We start from the raw sequence: 18,162 nt of genomic DNA on the forward strand, positions 1-18,162 counted from the left end.
ACATTTCAGGTTCTTCTCCATTTATTTTTTCCTATTTTACTTCTGGACTTCTTTAAGACATACTTTGTCTAAATTTTTTGATATTTTAGGAATCCAAATCTAACATTATTAGTACTATATTATTCCATCCGTCTTATTGATGTTCATATTTTTTTTAAAATTTATTCCACTCAAGATGTACACTTTCTATATTTAAAGTGAGAAAAAAATCATAAATAAACTTGAATTTCAAATTTGTAATGCATATACATATAATCATGGATACACTTTGCTTCTTTTCTTAGGGAAGAAAGAAAGACCTAATAAAAACATCAGAAACATACCAAAAATAAAGAAATTAGAAAACAAGCTATCTTTGATATGATACATCAATATTAATTAACCAACGTCATCCTCCTCCTAGTCCTCGTCCTTACAAATCTAAGCTACCTCCGGTGAAAATGAACCCCGTCCCTTGTACCATCACCACGAACCTGACCTTGAGCGCCTTCTTCCAAGCCGGGGGTTCCTGCTCCATAAACTCTTCCCAAAACTATACAAAATGTTGAGCCTTGTAATAGCCGCTTTTTTTCGTTATCCTTTCCGTTGATGTTTAATGTCGAACTAGAGAATCTTTACTTTCTTGATTCATGTTTTAAATGGAACTCGTTGCTCCTTTTCTTTTGATGCCTAAGGTTGTTAGTTTGCGGAACAAAAGTTAAAGAAATAATTGAAGGAACTAAAACAAGCTAATGTATATTGTAAAATAAAATGAACGTGCTATAAGGATACAAGGCTTTTCCCCGAATGAAGGTGTTCGCATACATCTCAAATAATACTTTAATTTGCATGATCATCTTATATGAATAGAAGTAAAAATATAAGAAACTTTACAAATAGTCATGAATGGGCCAAAAAGGTAAGAAACTAAAATCTTTTCTTTTGCTACACTTTGGGCCTCTTTCTCCTCTAGCCCAAGTCACACTCCTCCACCGCGACCATATACGATCAGCTCGTTGGGCCCGGGGCAGCGAGCCCGAGGGCCCGAGGCAGCGAGCCCAAGGACTCGAGACAGCGAGCTCGTCTAGGACAACAGCTTGGCAGCCCAAGTCCTCTCCCAACCTGCAAAGTAGAGACAAACTTTACTTACTAAAGAACAAAGGAAGTTAAAAGAAACTCTTAACATGAGGAAGGAGACAACCTCTCTTTAGTTGGAAGACCAAAGACTTACCCAAAAGGGGCAAGTCAATCCTGCAAATCCTCCACACTATGGCAGCACCTGTTTTATACCAGCCACAATCAAACAATTGAATTCATTAGCCGAGTACCAAGTACCCAAGCTAGGCACCAAACCACATTAAGATAAAGGGGCTGCATAATCAGAAAAGGGGGATATGCTAGCACATGAAAACAAAAGAGGAACAGCTCCATTTAATCCTCATAAGTACACCACACTCTGCCTATAAAAACCCCATTCCACACCACCTATGAACTCCCTCCCACACACTTCGAAATTTCAGCAATATAGAGTTAGAGAGTGGAACATACCTGTGAGTAACAACAAGGGCAGCCCATTTCTTTCCATTTCTTCACTGTCACAAGAGGTAACACACAACTCTCCTTATGACTCCCTTTCCATCCATGTAGAAAATCACTACACAATCATGCTTAAGCACAACGATATCACTTAGCAAACCTACAACACAAAAATAGTAGGAAACCAAGCACAAGCATGTTTAGAGCACCACCATTTCAGATCTTAACAGCATGATAGGAATAAATGGAAGAAAACAGTAAAGCACTCGCACTCCTTGCCTTTCTTTGACTTCATGCTTAGGATAAGAAAATTTAGAGCTTTAACACATAGATGAAACAAGGGAAACTCAGAGAACAAGTGTTAAATCCACAAAGAAAATGCTAGCTTTACTTGAAATGCTACATCCACAATTTTTCATAGTAGTCGACAGTGAGTTCAAATCAAGGTGCTAGCTTCACATAATCATAAGCAAAACCCCAACCCAAATAGGGGTGCTACTGCCTCCTAACTCATCTATTAACTTAAGAAAATAAAAGAAAAGAAATTGAGGATAAGGAAGAGAGGTTAAGCACTTAGATACTGTCCGACGAAGCGGTGTGGCTCACGAGCGGTGGTGGCAGCAAGCACGCCCGCGGAGGTAGCCGCAGATAGAACCACAGCTCGACGAAGAGTCGAACGGCGCAGAGGAGTGAGGTCGCGCGAACCGGATGCCGATAGCATAGACCGCTGTTCCGCGCAGCAGCCTCATGCCGGAGGTGAAGATGACGATGGCGGAGATAGCTGCAGGCAGAACTGCAGCTCGCCGGAGAGCGGAGCCATGTGCGTAGAGAAAGAGAGGCGATGCCTCCTCTCCTTCTCCGACGGCGCAACACTAGCTACGGCGGTGGCGCGAGAAAGAGAGACAGAGATGGATGGAGACGGAGAGTACCAACGACCCTGTGACGCCGGCGACAGAGCGCTGGCGGTTGACTGTCGCGACGGAAGCAATCGGCGTGAGAGAGAAGAGGCGCCGTAGAGTTTAGATTTGAGAATTTGGATTTTGAGAAGAAGTGAATTGGGAGTTAGGGATTTGAAATGGATTAGCGGATTTTGTGAGTTGGGAATTTGTGAAGAGAAAAAGGGAGATGACCGATGGATATTGATAGTATGTGTTGGGCCTTATTCTTTTAATTGTTTTGGGCCACTGCATGAATTAATGACATAATGGACTGCCAAATTTAATTATTTTTGGGAGATAGGTGTTTTTAGTTTGGGTCAGTGAAATAAATCTTAAGCTCGTCAATGTCAAACGATTATTAAATTGTTTCGATGAGAGAGTTTCTAAATAACTCTGGATGAGGAATTAAATTCCCGAATTTAACTTAGTACTTGAATAATTTACACGGAGAGTAATACTTGCAGAGTTCATGGAATTATTTCTTAAACCTCCACAATAAATTAAATTCTAATGCTTAAGGTGTTGGGGTTTGTATACTAAAGGATGTTTCGAGCATACATGTCTTTGTACAGTCAGCTTGTGCATGTATACGAGAAACGCCACGTCCACTTATTTATCTAATTATGAGAATAAATAATATAATATAATGGTTTATTATTGAAATATGATAAACAAGTCTAAGGCTTTTTACTAAGAAGGTCAAGTAGGAAAATTCGATGAATCTCCTCATGAATTTTCCAATAGGAGACTTGGCCAGATCTAGTAAGAAGATAAACGTATTCACAACCTAGATAGGCTTTGGCTACCTATTGGTACGGTTGCGGTGTTTGTGATAATTCTCTCTTACCTAAGACGAGATTAGTAACACCGGTGTGGTAAAACCACTGAAATGATCTAATATGAAATGTATTCTTTATTGCTATCTACTGTAAGAATATATTTCAGAAATTTTAGTATTTTATAGTCTATGGAATTAATATCAATATTGTTTATTCAGTCATACGTCACTTTAACTTATCAATATGTGAGAATTTGTATTTAACTCAAGTTCATGATATCCTGGGTGGTAGTAATTGAATAACATGAAGGTATTGGAATATTATTTCATAGAATTTGTGTGCCCATGTGGTATGATTAAATCCCTAAGGAGTGATTCCCGAGAGGTGTTTGAAAAATGAATTTATTATCCAGAAAACTGCGCAGTTGGAATTTATTCCACGAATAATAAATAAAGTTTTAAACTAGAAAAACTCTTTGGAGAATTAATTTAATTCTAGTTACATAGCAGACAAAAGAATTAAATTGATGGATCAAGATAATCTTAAACGTGGAAAATATTATAAAATAAAATGGACCCAAGTTATTTGTAATTTGGTGATTTAGGTGGAGTGCAATATTATTCTTTAGTAGAACAAAATAATATTCCATTGATAATATATTAAATCATGGGTCATTTGATTTAATTAGTTAATTATCTAATGATGAGCCCAACACTTAAATCATTCCATGGATCCCTTACTAGCACATCAAGTCTATTATAAATAGTGAGGAGTATGGGAAACCCTAGCTCAACACACAATACACAACACACACTGAACCCTAACCCTAGCCGCCATTCTTAGCGTCTCTCTCTCTCTCTCTCCCTCTTGGCTCGATTTTCGTGCCTAGCACGTGGGAGATTTAGGGTTCTTGTTTTGTTCTTGATCTATCCTAATTCATAGGTTTAGATCGAGGCAATCTCGTGTTTTGTGTTTGGTTCACCTAGATCTCTTCAAAACTATTTGTTGATTATTCAAGATCCGCCCACACGGATGGATGATCAAGGACAAGGGAATAGTATAGAAGATACATGGTCAGTAAACCAGGGATCACTCGGAGGTGCAGCAAGCAACGTCAATCCGATGTCGGATTATTAGGTAACATTTAATTCACGTCGAATATGCATGTTTATGTGAATATTTGATGTGTGTTCTACAGATCTATGTTTATTGCATGAAATTGGAATCGAATGCATAATCACCTAAATAGATCCGTTAAGGACCTGTTTGTTTTCCGTGTCTTCCGCTGCGGTAGCCCCAACAATTGGTATCAGAGCCAAATTTTAGGCTCTGATTATGTATTTGATTGATTGAATTTTTCAAAAATTATAGTGTTAAAACTTGGGATTTTCGAAAATAATGCAATACATGTTATATGTTTATAATATGTGTTGGATCTATGTTTTTCTTGATTTTATTTTCGGATCTATGATATGATGTTCTAGATCGATGAAAGAGTATTATGAATCTTGAATTTTCTTCAAGTTTTTCACAAAAATATTCTAGATCTATGATGATCATCATTAGATCTATATATTCTAAGTAAGGGGTGCGTTATATTGCTAACTATTTAAGTTGCTAACTCTGCTAACTCATCAATACAGTGTATTAAAAATGTCAGCATGATGACATCAAAATGTCAACACATAATATCAACACACTATATTGAGCTTCAACAAAATTATGTGTTGACATTTTATTATTATCGTGTTGACATTTTTAATACACTGCATTGATGAGTTAGCAAGTTAGCAGTTTAAGAAAGTTAGCAATTGATCACACCCCTGCTAAGTAATATATACTAGATTATATGTTTATTGATTACATATATGTATGTGTTTAAGTGAATATGTGTTTGAATCATGAAATAAAGTGGTCCATGATTGAATACTTGGATCGATGAAAGAATATTATGAATCTTGAATTTTATTCGAGTTTTTTCACAAGAATATTCTAGATCTAAGCAAGTATTCGTAGATCTATAGTGTTTTATGTTCTTTATATGCAAGAACAATTTAAATTGCTAATAGCTAGATATTTTAATGTGCATATTTGATATAAACATAAAAGATTGTTACAAATTAAGAAACGATTAATTAAGATTTAAGATCACGATCAAGCGACGCGACCGCGATGAATCTAATAAATTGAAAACGACTAAATGATCACAAGGGTTAAAACCTAAATATGTTTGCGTTCCGCGCTGTCTTCATCGGGGATCCGAGATCCAGATCCAGTGAGAAGAGGCAGCGGCGATCTGCGTCGTCTTCGGGCAGTCCTCGCAGTTGCAGATCTGATCAGTAGCTGCGTCGCCTGGCGACGGCGGAGGAGCTGTCCTAATCAGACAGCAGCGCAGCATTCACAGCAGCTTCTTCTCCGGACAGCAGCTTCTTCTCCGGTCGTGGACAGCAGCAGCCCTGACTTCGGTTAGGGCAGCAGCCGCGTAGTTCCAGGCGACGGAGGCAGGACAGCGTCGCGAGAAGCTGCTCCAGTGGCGGTCTTCGTTGCTGGACAGCGGCGGCTGTTCCAGTGGGAGCGATGGCGGCAGCCACGGTCTTTATTGCTGGTCAGAGCCGGCTGCTCCAGTGGGAGCGGCAGAGGCGACAAGTGGACAAGAGTCATTTCCTTTTTAAAAAAACAACAAAACATCGAATCAATTTTACTTTATTCTATCATCTACTCTACTCTCTTTATCTTTCCTACTTTATTCTTTTCTCCTACTTTTCAACACAATTTCTTAATCTCCATGCCCAAAAGTTTTGTCTCACTTAATTCGGACGTAGGGAATAAAAGTGAAAGTTCACAATTTGTTAGGGACAAATGCAAATGAGAATAAGTAACAAATTTTCAGGGATGAAGGGAGTAATAATGCTACATAATGTGAAATTAATTTAATAAAGATTAAATGTTAATTTTGGTCCTAAACATATGACCAAAATACGAATTCCCTTCAAAACATTCACTATTTGATAAACAAGTCCATAACAATGAAATCCTTGTTGGAAGTCCGTGTACTGCTTAGCCTCAAGTTGTTGGTATGTTTTGGGTGAAAATAGATCGTGGACTTAATTTCCAAAGTTAGTGACGCCGCTGGGTAAAAACCGTCGGCTCTGGTTAAGCAAATGGTAGAACCGGGAAGCTGTCAATGAGTCTCCTATTCATGAAGGAAGGAAGTATTACTTGGAGAGACTTTCTTGGTTATTACTTACTTATATCTTACTCAAAAGAGTGTCTTGATTTTATTTCATTTTTTTTGTCTTGATTTTGATTATACCATAAATCTAAATAATCACTCTATCAACGGTTTTTTTCTTTTGAAAAAAGTCAACTTGCAATGCTTTACCGCTAATAGGCCTATATATGATCGAAAAGTAAAGCAATATTTATTTGGACAAATCATCTTATAGTTGGGCTGGGCTGGGCTAACCAGAACTCTTAAGTTCACTAGAAAGGCCTAGACTAGCCTTCACATGTAAATTTAACTTTTGATTATTAGCCAATACTCCATCCGTCCTCAAAGAATATATACTTTATTGTCGGCATAGATTTTAATGCAAAATTAATAAAGTGAGAGAAAGATAGAGAAAAAAAGTAAATAAAGTATTGTAAGTGGAGAATGTGTCCAATCTCATTAGAGAAAAAAAGCTTTTTAAAATTAGACATATTCTTGTGGAACATATTAAAAATAAAAGAGTCTGTGGAATATATTAAAAATGAAAGAATGCATTTTTTTTTTATAGACATGAGGATGTAATTAGTTTAATACTACCGCAATTGATAAAGTCCAGAGCTTAGCATGTATATGTGGGTAGGTTTTAAATTAAAATAGATCGTGGATTTAATCTCCGTGCATCATTATTTTAAGTTGAAATTTCTTTCCCATTAACCCTTGATAAAAGATCAAACGGAATAGAATATGTATATTTAATAGGAGTATGAATAAATAATAAGGCTCCAAAATATAAGACAAAAATAAATAGTTAAAGATAACTAAGTAAACTGGGGAGTAATAGGGTGCAACGTTAATTAGAGTGCTAATGTACATTCAATCACGTGCTGCTACGTGGTATAAAAAATGCAATATTGTAAACACAAAAATGCAATACACATTTGTGAAGTACATGCATTTCCGAAGATTGCATTTTAGTTATAGGCAAATTGTGTTTTATATTGTAAAGTTTTGCATTTTAACATAAATTGTCTACAATGCAAAATAAACAATATATAAATGCAATCCCTCTGTATATAAAATGCAAATTAAACAGTTAATATCTAAAATACAAAACTCAATAATAAAAAATGCGATATATCTGTAACTAAAATGCAATCTGCCAAAATTCATCTATCATTTTTCTAAAAATGTATATTGCATTTTTTTTACAATATTGCATTTTTCGTGCCACGTGACAGCACATGATTGAATGTACGTTAGCACTTTAAAATTAGTTCACATATTAGTATATCCATCGGCAGATCCAGGTGGGGTCAGGCGGGGTCGGCCGACCCCACCACAGGCCCCGGAGTGCCACCGGGAAGCTCCTTTCATCAGCCTCCGACCCTACGGCATTCGCTTCTCCGACCCCACCTCACCCAGTGTGAGATGATGAGACTGAACAGAGAGAAAGGAAGAAAATGAGGGAGGATGCTGTAAAACGGAAGCCGATAGTCGAGAAAGAAGAGGGAGTAAATTCAGAAGAGCCTTTTCGTGTTTCTTCGAAGAGAGAGAAATTGAAATGGGTTAGTGGTGCATTGGGCGAAGAGAGAGAACTAAAATTTATCTTCCTTATATTTACTTGTAAACTAAAATTAAATAAATCAAAAGACATCAAGAAAGATGACACGTGACTGCATAATTTATCTTAAGATTAAATTGAATTATCTAATTGTAATTAGAATGGGCATTGAACTTTTCTTTCTTTCTTAATTTGTATTAGTTCTCGAAAATCATTTAAATATATATTCAAATCTAAAAATTCAATTAACTTTAATTACGAGTACTGGTATTTATATATCTAAAAATCAACTTATTTATAATAAACACGTAATACTTCAATAAATATAATATAAAATAAATATTTCTCAATTTCATCTAATTTTAGTTTATACTCTCTTCGTCCCACAAGAATATGCACTCTTTCCTTTTTAGTTTGTCCCATGATAATATGCACTTTCCAATTTTGAAATTTTTTTCCTAGACTCATTCTCCAATAATTATACTTTAATTACTTTTTCTCTTTATTCTCTTACTTTAATTTTGCATTAAAACTCATGCCGAACCCAAAGTATATATTCTTTTAGGACGGAAGGAGTAATTAAATTTTCAACTATATTATTCATATTAAAATTAGTTTTGAAATTTCAAATTTGGGGATGTTACGAAAAAAATTATACACGCTTCGTCCCATTAACACTTTTGGGATGAAATGAAATTTTTAATGCACATTTAGTAAAAAAAAAAAATAGAGAAATAAAAAAGTGATTTATATTGTGTTTGTGGAAAATAAGGTCTACCTCAAAAAAGAGAAAAATAGTTAAAAAAAAATAGAAGTGTCTATAGAGCGGACTCTGGCAAAATAGTCTATTTTTATGCGATAGGGTGAATATTTAGTTTAGAATATCGATATTAGTATGAGTTATAGTATTTAAATTAAAATATATTTTTTATATGAATAATTATACTATTAGATATTTATTATATGGTTCGACCCCACGATATTTAGTTTCTGGATCCGCCATTGAGTATATCCATAACTTTTGCTCATTTAGTGGAAGTGATCAACAACTACAAGATCGTGCGTGTGTGGGTTGGGATAGCTGACTATATCAAATGTGGATGACTACAAGTAAAATTTCACTAATAGCGTGCAAAATCGACTAATTATAGTCTAGAGCACTTGCAGATACACAATTAATAGTTAAATACTTTAATCCACCCAGTGCGTCAAAAAGAAAATTCTACTAGTACTTATTATAGTCTAGAGCACTTGCATATATATTAGTTAAATATTTAATCTTCCGAACAGGAAATATATTGGGGGCCAATTAGTCTAAAGAGCATTGACAACTTACACTATCCAGTATCCACCCACTTTTTCTTTTCTTATTTGTACTCTATAAAATTAGGGATCAATTTTGGACCTAAACATATACTCCCTCCGTCCCCGATTAAGAGTCATACTTTGACCGGGTACGTGTTTTAAGAAATGTAAAGAAAAGTTGGTTGAAAAAGTTAGTGGAACGTGGGACCCATTTTTTTTATATTGGTTTTATAATAAAATGTGAGTGAATTGAGTTAGTGGAATGTGGGACCTACTTACTATTTATGGTAAAAATGAAGTGTGACTCTTAATTGGGGATGCACCGAAATGGAAAAATGTGACTCTTAATCGGGGACGGAGGGAGTAATTAAAATATGAATTTGATATAAAATATTTACTTTTTAAAAAATAGGTTCATAACAAATGAAATCCTTATTGGAGTAGTCATTTTTTGAGTTCCATCAAAAAACTAACGGTCATGTCATTATGCAATTATTGTTGACCGTTAGTTTTTTGACGAAACCATTAAAAAAGGAGTACTTCAATGACATTTTTCATTTATTATAGACTCATTTTTCAAAAAATTGGATATTTTGGACCAAATTCGTATTTTGATCATATATTTAGGACCAAAATTAACATTTACTCTTTCTATAACTATTTATTTTATAACATTTAGCTGAAAATACTATACAAATAAATATAATAACCAAGATTTAGTTAAAATTTGGAGTTAGGATGTATATATGAACAAAAGGATTATACTAAAATGACAACCACAATTAAAATTACAATGCACCACCAATGAGAACCTTTAGATTTTGGAGTAGATGCAATCTTAGCATGGCATGTGGCAGACTTGTTTGCATATGTATCATAGATTGTTTGATTATCTCTGATTCCGTATCACAGATTGCTTGGAATCATATGCTAAGTTGTTTGCTTATTATTTTAACTATAGTACATCACCGTAATGCTCTGATTTTATATCACAGATTGCTTGGAATCATATGCCAAGTTGTTTGCTTATTATTTTAACTATAGTACATCATCGTAATGCTCTGATTTTATATCACAGATTGCTTGGAATCATATGTCGAGTTGTTTGTCTATGTATCTCAGATTGCTTGTCTAGGCTGTTATTTTAACTATGATGGAACTATAATGCACTCTTATGAACAAAAGAACAGAAATTGACTAAAGTACATTTCTTGTCCTAAACATATGGCTATGTCATAAAATATTGTTGTAATATGATACACAACAATTAGTTATTTCTCAAATTTAACGTAAACACTAAACAAGGTGTTTGAAGACTTGAGTCGACGACAACCCACAGACCACAGTCTCATTTAATTTTAATATTTACACACTCACCCACATGAAATGACTCGACGAGCTAAGAGTTTAACAATATATGTAATGAGCCACCGATTAATTTTTTTTAACATTAATATAACACGGAAACCTAATTCAATTTTATAAACTCTGAACAGAATATAATAATATTATATATTATTTGTATTCCACTACAAAGCATCTATTATAAATATGCCAGCCTATCAAAAGAAACGAAACAGCAAATTAATGGAGAGTTTTACTATTCCCTTTGCTCTTTTGATCTTATTCTCGAAGAGTTTTACTATTTCCTTTGCTCTTTTGATCTTATTCTCGAGTAGCTTTACCCTCTCCTTGAATTCTATTATCACAGATAAGCATGCACTTATTTCTTTCAAAAACTCCATCACTTCTGACCCTTATGCTGTTTTGAGCACCAATTGGTCTCAAAATACATCAGTTTGTAATTGGGTTAGTGTGTCATGTGGCCTCAAACACCGTCGCGTCACTGCTCTCATTCTCTCTGGCTACGACCTTGCTGGAATTATTGCTCCACATCTCGGAAACCTTACGTTTCTCAGATATTTGGACATCAGTTCCAATAGTTTCACGGGGATTTTACCCTTTGAACTCTCTAAACTGCGTCGTTTGAAGGTGATGAATTTGGGAGCAAATTCATTCACCGGAGTAATACCAACATGGTTGGGCAGTTTACCTCAACTAGAGAAACTCTATATGTACAACAACACTTTCATAGGAACAATTCCTTCATCTTTGTCTAACAATTCTAAGCTACAAATATTAAACATGAACTATAACCAGCTGAGTGGGTCCATACCACATGGTATTTTCAATATGTCTTCCCTTGGACAAATTAGAATTAGAAATAATAACCTATCTGGTTGGCTACCAAGTGATATATGCAATAATCTCCCAAATATTGAAGCACTTGATATTTCGGCCAACCAACTTTCCGGAGAAATTCCACCGAACATATGGAAATGCAGACATCTTCAGGAGCTGGAATTATCTATCAATCATTTCAATGGAAAAATTCCAAGTGAAATTGGAAGTTTAAGTATGCTTAAAGAGCTGTACCTGGGCGTTAACGACTTCAGAGGTAAATGCCTCTCTTTTTAATTACCTCTACATTTCCTTTCTAGATTACAATTCCAAAATTTGAAATGGATAAATGATTTGAAAGCAATTCTATTGTCTGTTCATTATACCACATTCATCCTTAAAATATAATTATATTTTTCCATTTTAGCATTTTAGTACATCAATTAGAAAATTACCAATAGTTCAAATGGTAAGTTTATCTCTCTAGTTAAGTGACTTTCATTTTATTAAAAAAAATTTAGTAATTTTTTTAATAATTATCTTACTTGATCAATTTAACATTAAAATTAAATACGTCCTGTTATCATTTTTAGATGCATTTCCAACATACGAAGCAAAAACATCAATAGAAAATGAAATTAAGCCGTCAAACAGTAAAATTGCCAATTTATTGTTTCTGCAAATTTTATTTTACTTTTGTAATTTTATTTTTTTCTTTTTAAATTCCTAGGGTATTTAGATTACTTAGAGAATGTGGGTTTTATTATTTTGCAGTCAGTTTAATAATATTAATAAATTTTATTTTTAAGAAACTATGATTTCTTTGACTTTTCTATAAATTATTTTCCTATAAATAAATTATCTCATAAGCATAATGTGATGATTTAAGCAAAGGGTTTCCTTATATCTTTCTACCTGTAAAAATGCAGGAAAAATCCCTGTAGAAATAGGGAATCTTTCACAGTTAGAGGAGTTAAGCATCCCAGCCTCCTCTCTGACCGGAAATATTCCATCTTCAGTGTTGAACATATCTTCCTTGAAATACATGTACCTATATAACAACAGTTTGTCTGGAAATATCCCAAGTGATATGTGCGACAGTCTTCCAAATATTGAAGTACTTAATCTTTGGACCAACCAACTTTCTGGAGAAATTCCACCAAACATATATAAATGCAGACACCTGCAGGACTTGGAATTATCTGTTAATCATTTCAATGGAAAAATCCCAAGTGAAATTGGAAGTTTGAGTATGCTTATATATTTATACCTGGGCGTGAACGATTTCAGAGGTATTATGCATATGCTTCTCTTTTTAATTAGCTACATTTATATATGTATTTCGATTGCTATAATATCTTTCTATTTCCTAAAATGCAGGAATGATCCCTGAAGCACTGGGGAATCTTTCACGACTAGAGGTGTTAAGTATCCCAGACTGCTCTCTCACCGGAAATATTCCATCTTCACTGTTCAACATGTCTTCATTGAAATTCATGGACCTCTCTAACAACACTTTGTCTGGAAATATCCCAACTTTTCATGGTCTTCCTAAATTAGAGAAATTATATCTGTTTGACAACAACTTACTAGGTATGTCCATAATTTAAAATAGAATCAGTAATTACATGAAGGACTAACAATAGGAAGTGACTAATTTGAACCCTCTATACTTTGTAGGTCATCTTCCACTAAATTTATGGAAATGCAGTCATCTAGAGATCTTGAACTTAGACAACAACAATTTCAGTGGAACCATCTCTCGCGCAATTGGAAATACAAGCATGCTTAGAGTGTTGGAGTTGGCGTACAATCATTTCACAGGTATCTATACTTGATCCTTTCTTCCTTTCGTTTATGACTTTCTCAAATTATTTGGCTGAAGTTCAACCTGAAGCACTACAACTTTTACTTTTCGGCTTCTATGTACTTTTTTAACATTTTTTATGATAACAAAAATCCTTTACTAAATACATCCCTGTCAGGAAAATTTTAAATCAAATTGATAAAAAAAAAAATTCTTCAATTGAGTAGAGAATTAAGGTCCCTATTTAAATTATTATGATTTGGAATGTGTAATATTGATATTCAAAGTGGATGGATATGTATCGCAGGTGAATTACCACAAGAGATTGGCACTCTGCCAATACTTGAGACTTTCTCTGTGTTCGGTAATTCCTTATATGGATCAATTCCATCTTCCTTATTCAACATATCAACAATGAAGAACTTAAAATTTTCGTACAATGAGTTTTCTGGCATTCTTCCATTAGATATGGGGAATTCACTTCCCAATCTTGAATGGCTTCTTTTGGCTTATAACAGAATTAGTGGCCCAATTCCAAGTTCTATGGCCAATGCTTCTAAACTTATCATCTTGGATATGCCTGGCAACTCATTCAGTGGCTTCATACCCGACTTCGGTAATTTGAAGCTCCTAGAGGAAGTTCGTCTTGTGAGAAATAATTTAAGTGGAGCAGAATTCCCAACTCAGGAATTGACATTTCTCTCTTCATTAACTAATTGTCGACATTTGAAGGGATTGGCTATATCGGACAATCCACTGAATGGCATTCTACCCACTTCCTTAGGGAATTTTTCCTCCTCTCTTGAGAATATTTATGCATCAGCATGCAACATCATGGGTGTCATTCCATTCGAAGTAGGAAACTTAAGCTATTTGCTAGATCTCCATTTGAGTGAGAATCAACTGAGTGGTCACATTCCACCAACAATAGGAAAAATGAAGCAACTCCAAACACTATATCTTAGTGACAATCAACTGGTGGGTTATATACCTAACGATCTTTGCCGATTGTATCATTTGGGGGGCTTGAGCCTTGCTCGTAACATGCTTGTGGGTCCAATACTTGAATGTTTGGGTGATGTTAAATCATTGAGAGAGATCTACATAGATTCTAACCAATTGAATTTAACCATCCCTCCTAGCTTGTGGAATCTCACAGACCTTGTGATTCTGAACTTGTCTTCCAATCATTTGAGCGGTCAATTGTCATCTCAAGTTGGAAATTTAAAGATGATCAACTCTCTGGATTTGTCATCCAATCAATTTTCAGATGTTATTCCTAGCTCAATTGTTGGTTGTCAATCTCTAACATTTCTTAACTTATCAAATAATATGTTTAGTGGCTCTATTCCTCAATCATTGGGAGAGGTTAAAGGTTTGATTACATTGGATTTCTCTTATAATAATCTTTCAGGATCAATACCCAAGTCCTTAGAAGAACTTCACTATCTTCAAGTATTTAATTGTTCTAATAACTTAGCTCTTTGTGGTCCAATAGAATTTCAAGTTGCACTCTGCCCAGAAAATCATCATAGATCATGGTTGAAGAAACTCATTGTTCCATCTGTGGTTTTAGCTGTCATTGTGGTCATCATAATGCTTATTCTCATAAGAAAGTGTAAACAAAAACATGTGGCACTCTCTACTGATATTCCACCAGTAACTACTGAATGTAGGAGAATTTCTTATATAGAACTTGAACGAGGAACAAGTTCATTTAGTGAAATCAACCTACTTGGCAGAGGTAGTTTTGGTTCTGTATTCGAAGCAACACTTTCTGATGGGTTGAAAGTTGCGGTAAAAGTGTTCAACTTGGAACTGCAAGAGGCATTAAGGAGCTTTGATGCTGAAGCTACTATATTGAGTAGCATTCGACACAGAAACTTAGTTCGAGTTATTGGATGTTGTTCTAATATGGAGTTTAAAGCATTGATTCTCACATATATGCCAAATGGGAGCTTGGATAAATGGATACATTACGACACGTATGGTTTGGATCTTATACAGAGATTGAAAATAGCAATAGATGTTGCATCAGCCTTGGAATATCTTCACCATGGCCATACATTCCCGGTTGTTCATTGTGATATCAAGCCAAGCAATGTGTTGCTTGATGAAGACATGACTGCTCATCTTGCTGATTTTGGTATTTCAAAGCTTTTCGATGGAGGAGAAACGTTCATCCAAACGCAAACAGTGGCAACCATCGGTTACGCAGCACCAGGTGATGCATGATACTAATTTTTAAAACTTAAATTTCATCCGATATAAATGTTTTACTAACAAAATTTTGAATGCATGTGACACAATTAGAGTTTGGAATGGAAGGCAAAGTGTCAACAAATGGGGACGTATTTAGTTTTGGGATATTGTTGCTAGAGATGTTCACCGGAAAGAGGCCAACAGACGATATGTTCGGTGAAGAAAGGAGCATAAAAGAGTGGGTAAGTGAAGCGTTAGATGAAAATACAGCACCTGAATTGGTGGCGCCAGATTTGTTGTCAAGGGAAGATCAACATTTTTCTGCAAAGGTGCAATGTTTGTTGTCAATATTGGAATTGGCAATGAAATGTTTAGCTGATTCAGCAGATGAAAGAATCAACATGATTGAAGCAGCAACTGCTCTACACAATATCTATGCTACAAATGTGGCAGCTACAAGTACTCGTCGTCCACGATATGCATTTTCTGTTCGGCAATAATCTCAGTTTGATAGCTCAGATGTATAGTTGCTCAAATCAATTTGTTTGTCACTGTTATGTGAACACTAATCCATTAGATTGGTGGGAAACTATTGTTTATTAGTGCAATTTGTAGTAGTTCATATTTTATGAATGATTCAGCTATCTTACTTTTTAATATGCTTTTTTAATATTGATAAAGGGTAAAGAGAAATAATTTGAGAAGGTATTATACACCTTATTCAATTTTTAAGACATTTTTAAGACGTGTCTTCATATTTTCTTCACATAAAAAGTAAATAAGGTAATTATTTTTCTTCAAATTACCTTTTTCCCTTGGAATTCACTACCGTATATAATAAAGGTTATATTTTACTATTTAATAAGGTAAACAAGAAATATATATTTTCAATTTACTTTTTTTCCATTTTAGACGCTCTAACAAAATAGGGAAGAGGACGAAGAAGAAGACGATGCCAAGGACATAATATAAACATGAAGAAACATACAAATAGTAAAGTAATTAGAAACGAGCTATGCCTGACATGATACACCAATATTAATGATTTAACCAACCTCCTCCTCCTCACATATCTAAGTTGCGCCCTGTCAACACAAACCACGTCCCCTGTGCAATCACCACGAATCCGACCTTGAGCGCCTTCTTCCAAGCCGAGGTCTCCTGCTCCGTAAACGTCTTCCCAAAACTATACAAAATGTTGAGCCTCCCATCCCCAGCCCCGGCCACATTAAAGCTCAGCTCATTTTTAGCCTTTGGCCCGGAGTCGAAGAGACCCTTAACCGGTATCTTGACTTCACCGATGAACTTGTCTCCCAGTATTCTCTGACAATAGAGCTTCACCACCACCTCCAGCCCCGGGTTGCGGAGAGAGGCCTTGTTGATTGTGTAATTGAGAGGGAAGTCCCATCTAGGGTTTCTCTCCCCGGCTGTGTCCACGGTGGTTCGCATGCTTGTGTTTGGCTCTCCATTAAGGGAAACCTCGGCATAGACTTTCATCTTACCGAACCACTGGATATTTGGAAGATTGTCAGCTGAAACAAGGATTATTTCAAATTTTCTGAAATCCATCAAAATATGTTTGCTTGATTTTGCTGGATTTCAGGATTTATCTTGTGCTTGACTTTTTCATGGATGTAGCATACCTATTATATATGTGTAGCAGTGTAAGAGTAAGATTTTTTCATGAGGAAACTTTCCTTACTCAAATGGCAGGCGGTGTAAAAAATTAGAGGAGACTTAGTAGGGCGGATGAAGTGATGTGTTTTGTGTGACTTGTAAGGAATATCAAGCTCCCTAGGTCCAGCGAATCCACTAGATCACGGGGTCTAGGAACTCACGGAACGTTGGAATATCTCGGTTGTCGGACACACAGAATACCTCTTCAAAACCCTCAACCACATATACTAAATTAGCACAGGGAAGTAGGGATCGATCCCACAGAGATGAATGCGCAAAGAAACATGTTCAAAGACTCGGGACTATTTTTGGTTGGCTGCTGCCACGCAATTTGGGTTGAGGAAATTAAACTAGACTCGGTGTTGAAATTTACTATGCTAACAACTAGATCTAGGCAGAAATAGGAAAATGCATATAAACCGGAACAAGCGAGACAATAACTAGATCTAAGAAAAACTATTCTCTATATTACCTAGACCTGGGATAACAACTGACGGTGGGGACCATTTCCTGAAAAGGTAAAATACGGATGAAAAGCTGGAAAACAACTAACTAAAGTACTAACTAACAGCGACATCATCTTCTCCAATAATTGACATGAAACAATCAGTAAGAACAGAGTGAGAACGCAATACGAAACGAAGCAACAGAAATTAAAGCGACAAAATCGAAGAACAATTAAAACTAAAGCAGATATACGGTTACTAGACGAAGTAAAATAAAAAGAAAGCAGAAAGTTCAAAATCCATGCAAACTCGGTTTCCCCTGTTCAGATCCACACTCCGGATGCTAAATCCACTCCGGATCCAAGCATCCGAAACAAACTCCGACCAAAATTATATCCATAACTACAAATTCGCCGATTCACCATAGATCAAACAACAACAACACAGATCCACAACCTATTTCCCAAATCAAGCACAGAAACATCCAAAACAGAGAATAACATTCAACTTCTGAAATAAAACCTCAAAAACACAGAATCA

The 18,162-nt window shown here is 35.4% G+C and overlaps 2 protein-coding genes, 1 long non-coding RNA gene and 1 pseudogene across 3 annotated transcripts in view; 2 read left to right on the forward strand and 2 right to left on the reverse strand.

Moving 5' to 3' along the window:
• Nucleotides 1-18,162, reverse strand: part of LOC125207127 (protein SRC2 homolog) — a 59,406-nt gene that overhangs the window by 7,879 nt on the left and 33,365 nt on the right. The window lies entirely within an intron of this gene.
• Nucleotides 710-2,616, reverse strand: LOC148923635 (uncharacterized). The gene is made up of 2 exons (XR_016132368.1): nt 2,089-2,616; nt 710-1,675 (listed from the first exon to the last, which is right to left on the reverse strand). It is a non-coding gene; the product is annotated as an uncharacterized LOC148923635 (long non-coding RNA).
• On the forward strand, nt 10,948-15,225 carry LOC148923636 (uncharacterized). The gene is made up of 7 exons (XM_089060549.1): nt 10,948-11,767; nt 12,420-12,782; nt 12,871-13,083; nt 13,171-13,314; nt 13,605-14,884; nt 15,003-15,008; nt 15,042-15,225. The coding sequence occupies exons 1-7, from the start codon at nt 11,305-11,307 to the stop codon at nt 15,084-15,086; spliced, it is 2,514 nt and encodes an 837-aa protein (XP_088916675.1). The 5' UTR covers nt 10,948-11,304; the 3' UTR covers nt 15,087-15,225.
• Nucleotides 15,212-15,999, forward strand: LOC125206634 (putative LRR receptor-like serine/threonine-protein kinase At3g47570 pseudogene; annotated as a pseudogene).

This window comes from Salvia hispanica, chromosome 6 (assembly GCF_029641045.1).
Source record: "Salvia hispanica isolate PSC_SH4W2 chromosome 6, Shi_PSC_v1, whole genome shotgun sequence".
NCBI classification, from domain to species: domain Eukaryota; kingdom Viridiplantae; phylum Streptophyta; class Magnoliopsida; order Lamiales; family Lamiaceae; genus Salvia; species Salvia hispanica.

Excerpts from the sequence above, each read along its gene's own strand:
- LOC148923636 (XM_089060549.1), top strand. The coding sequence starts at position 11,305 with ATGAATTTGGGAGCAAATTCATTCACCGGAGTAATACCAACATGGTTG. Across the intron at positions 13,084-13,170 it reads GTTTGACAACAACTTACTAG|GTCATCTTCCACTAAATTTA; the intron begins GTATGTCCATAA and ends TATACTTTGTAG. Across the intron at positions 13,315-13,604 it reads GGCGTACAATCATTTCACAG|GTGAATTACCACAAGAGATT; the intron begins GTATCTATACTT and ends TATGTATCGCAG.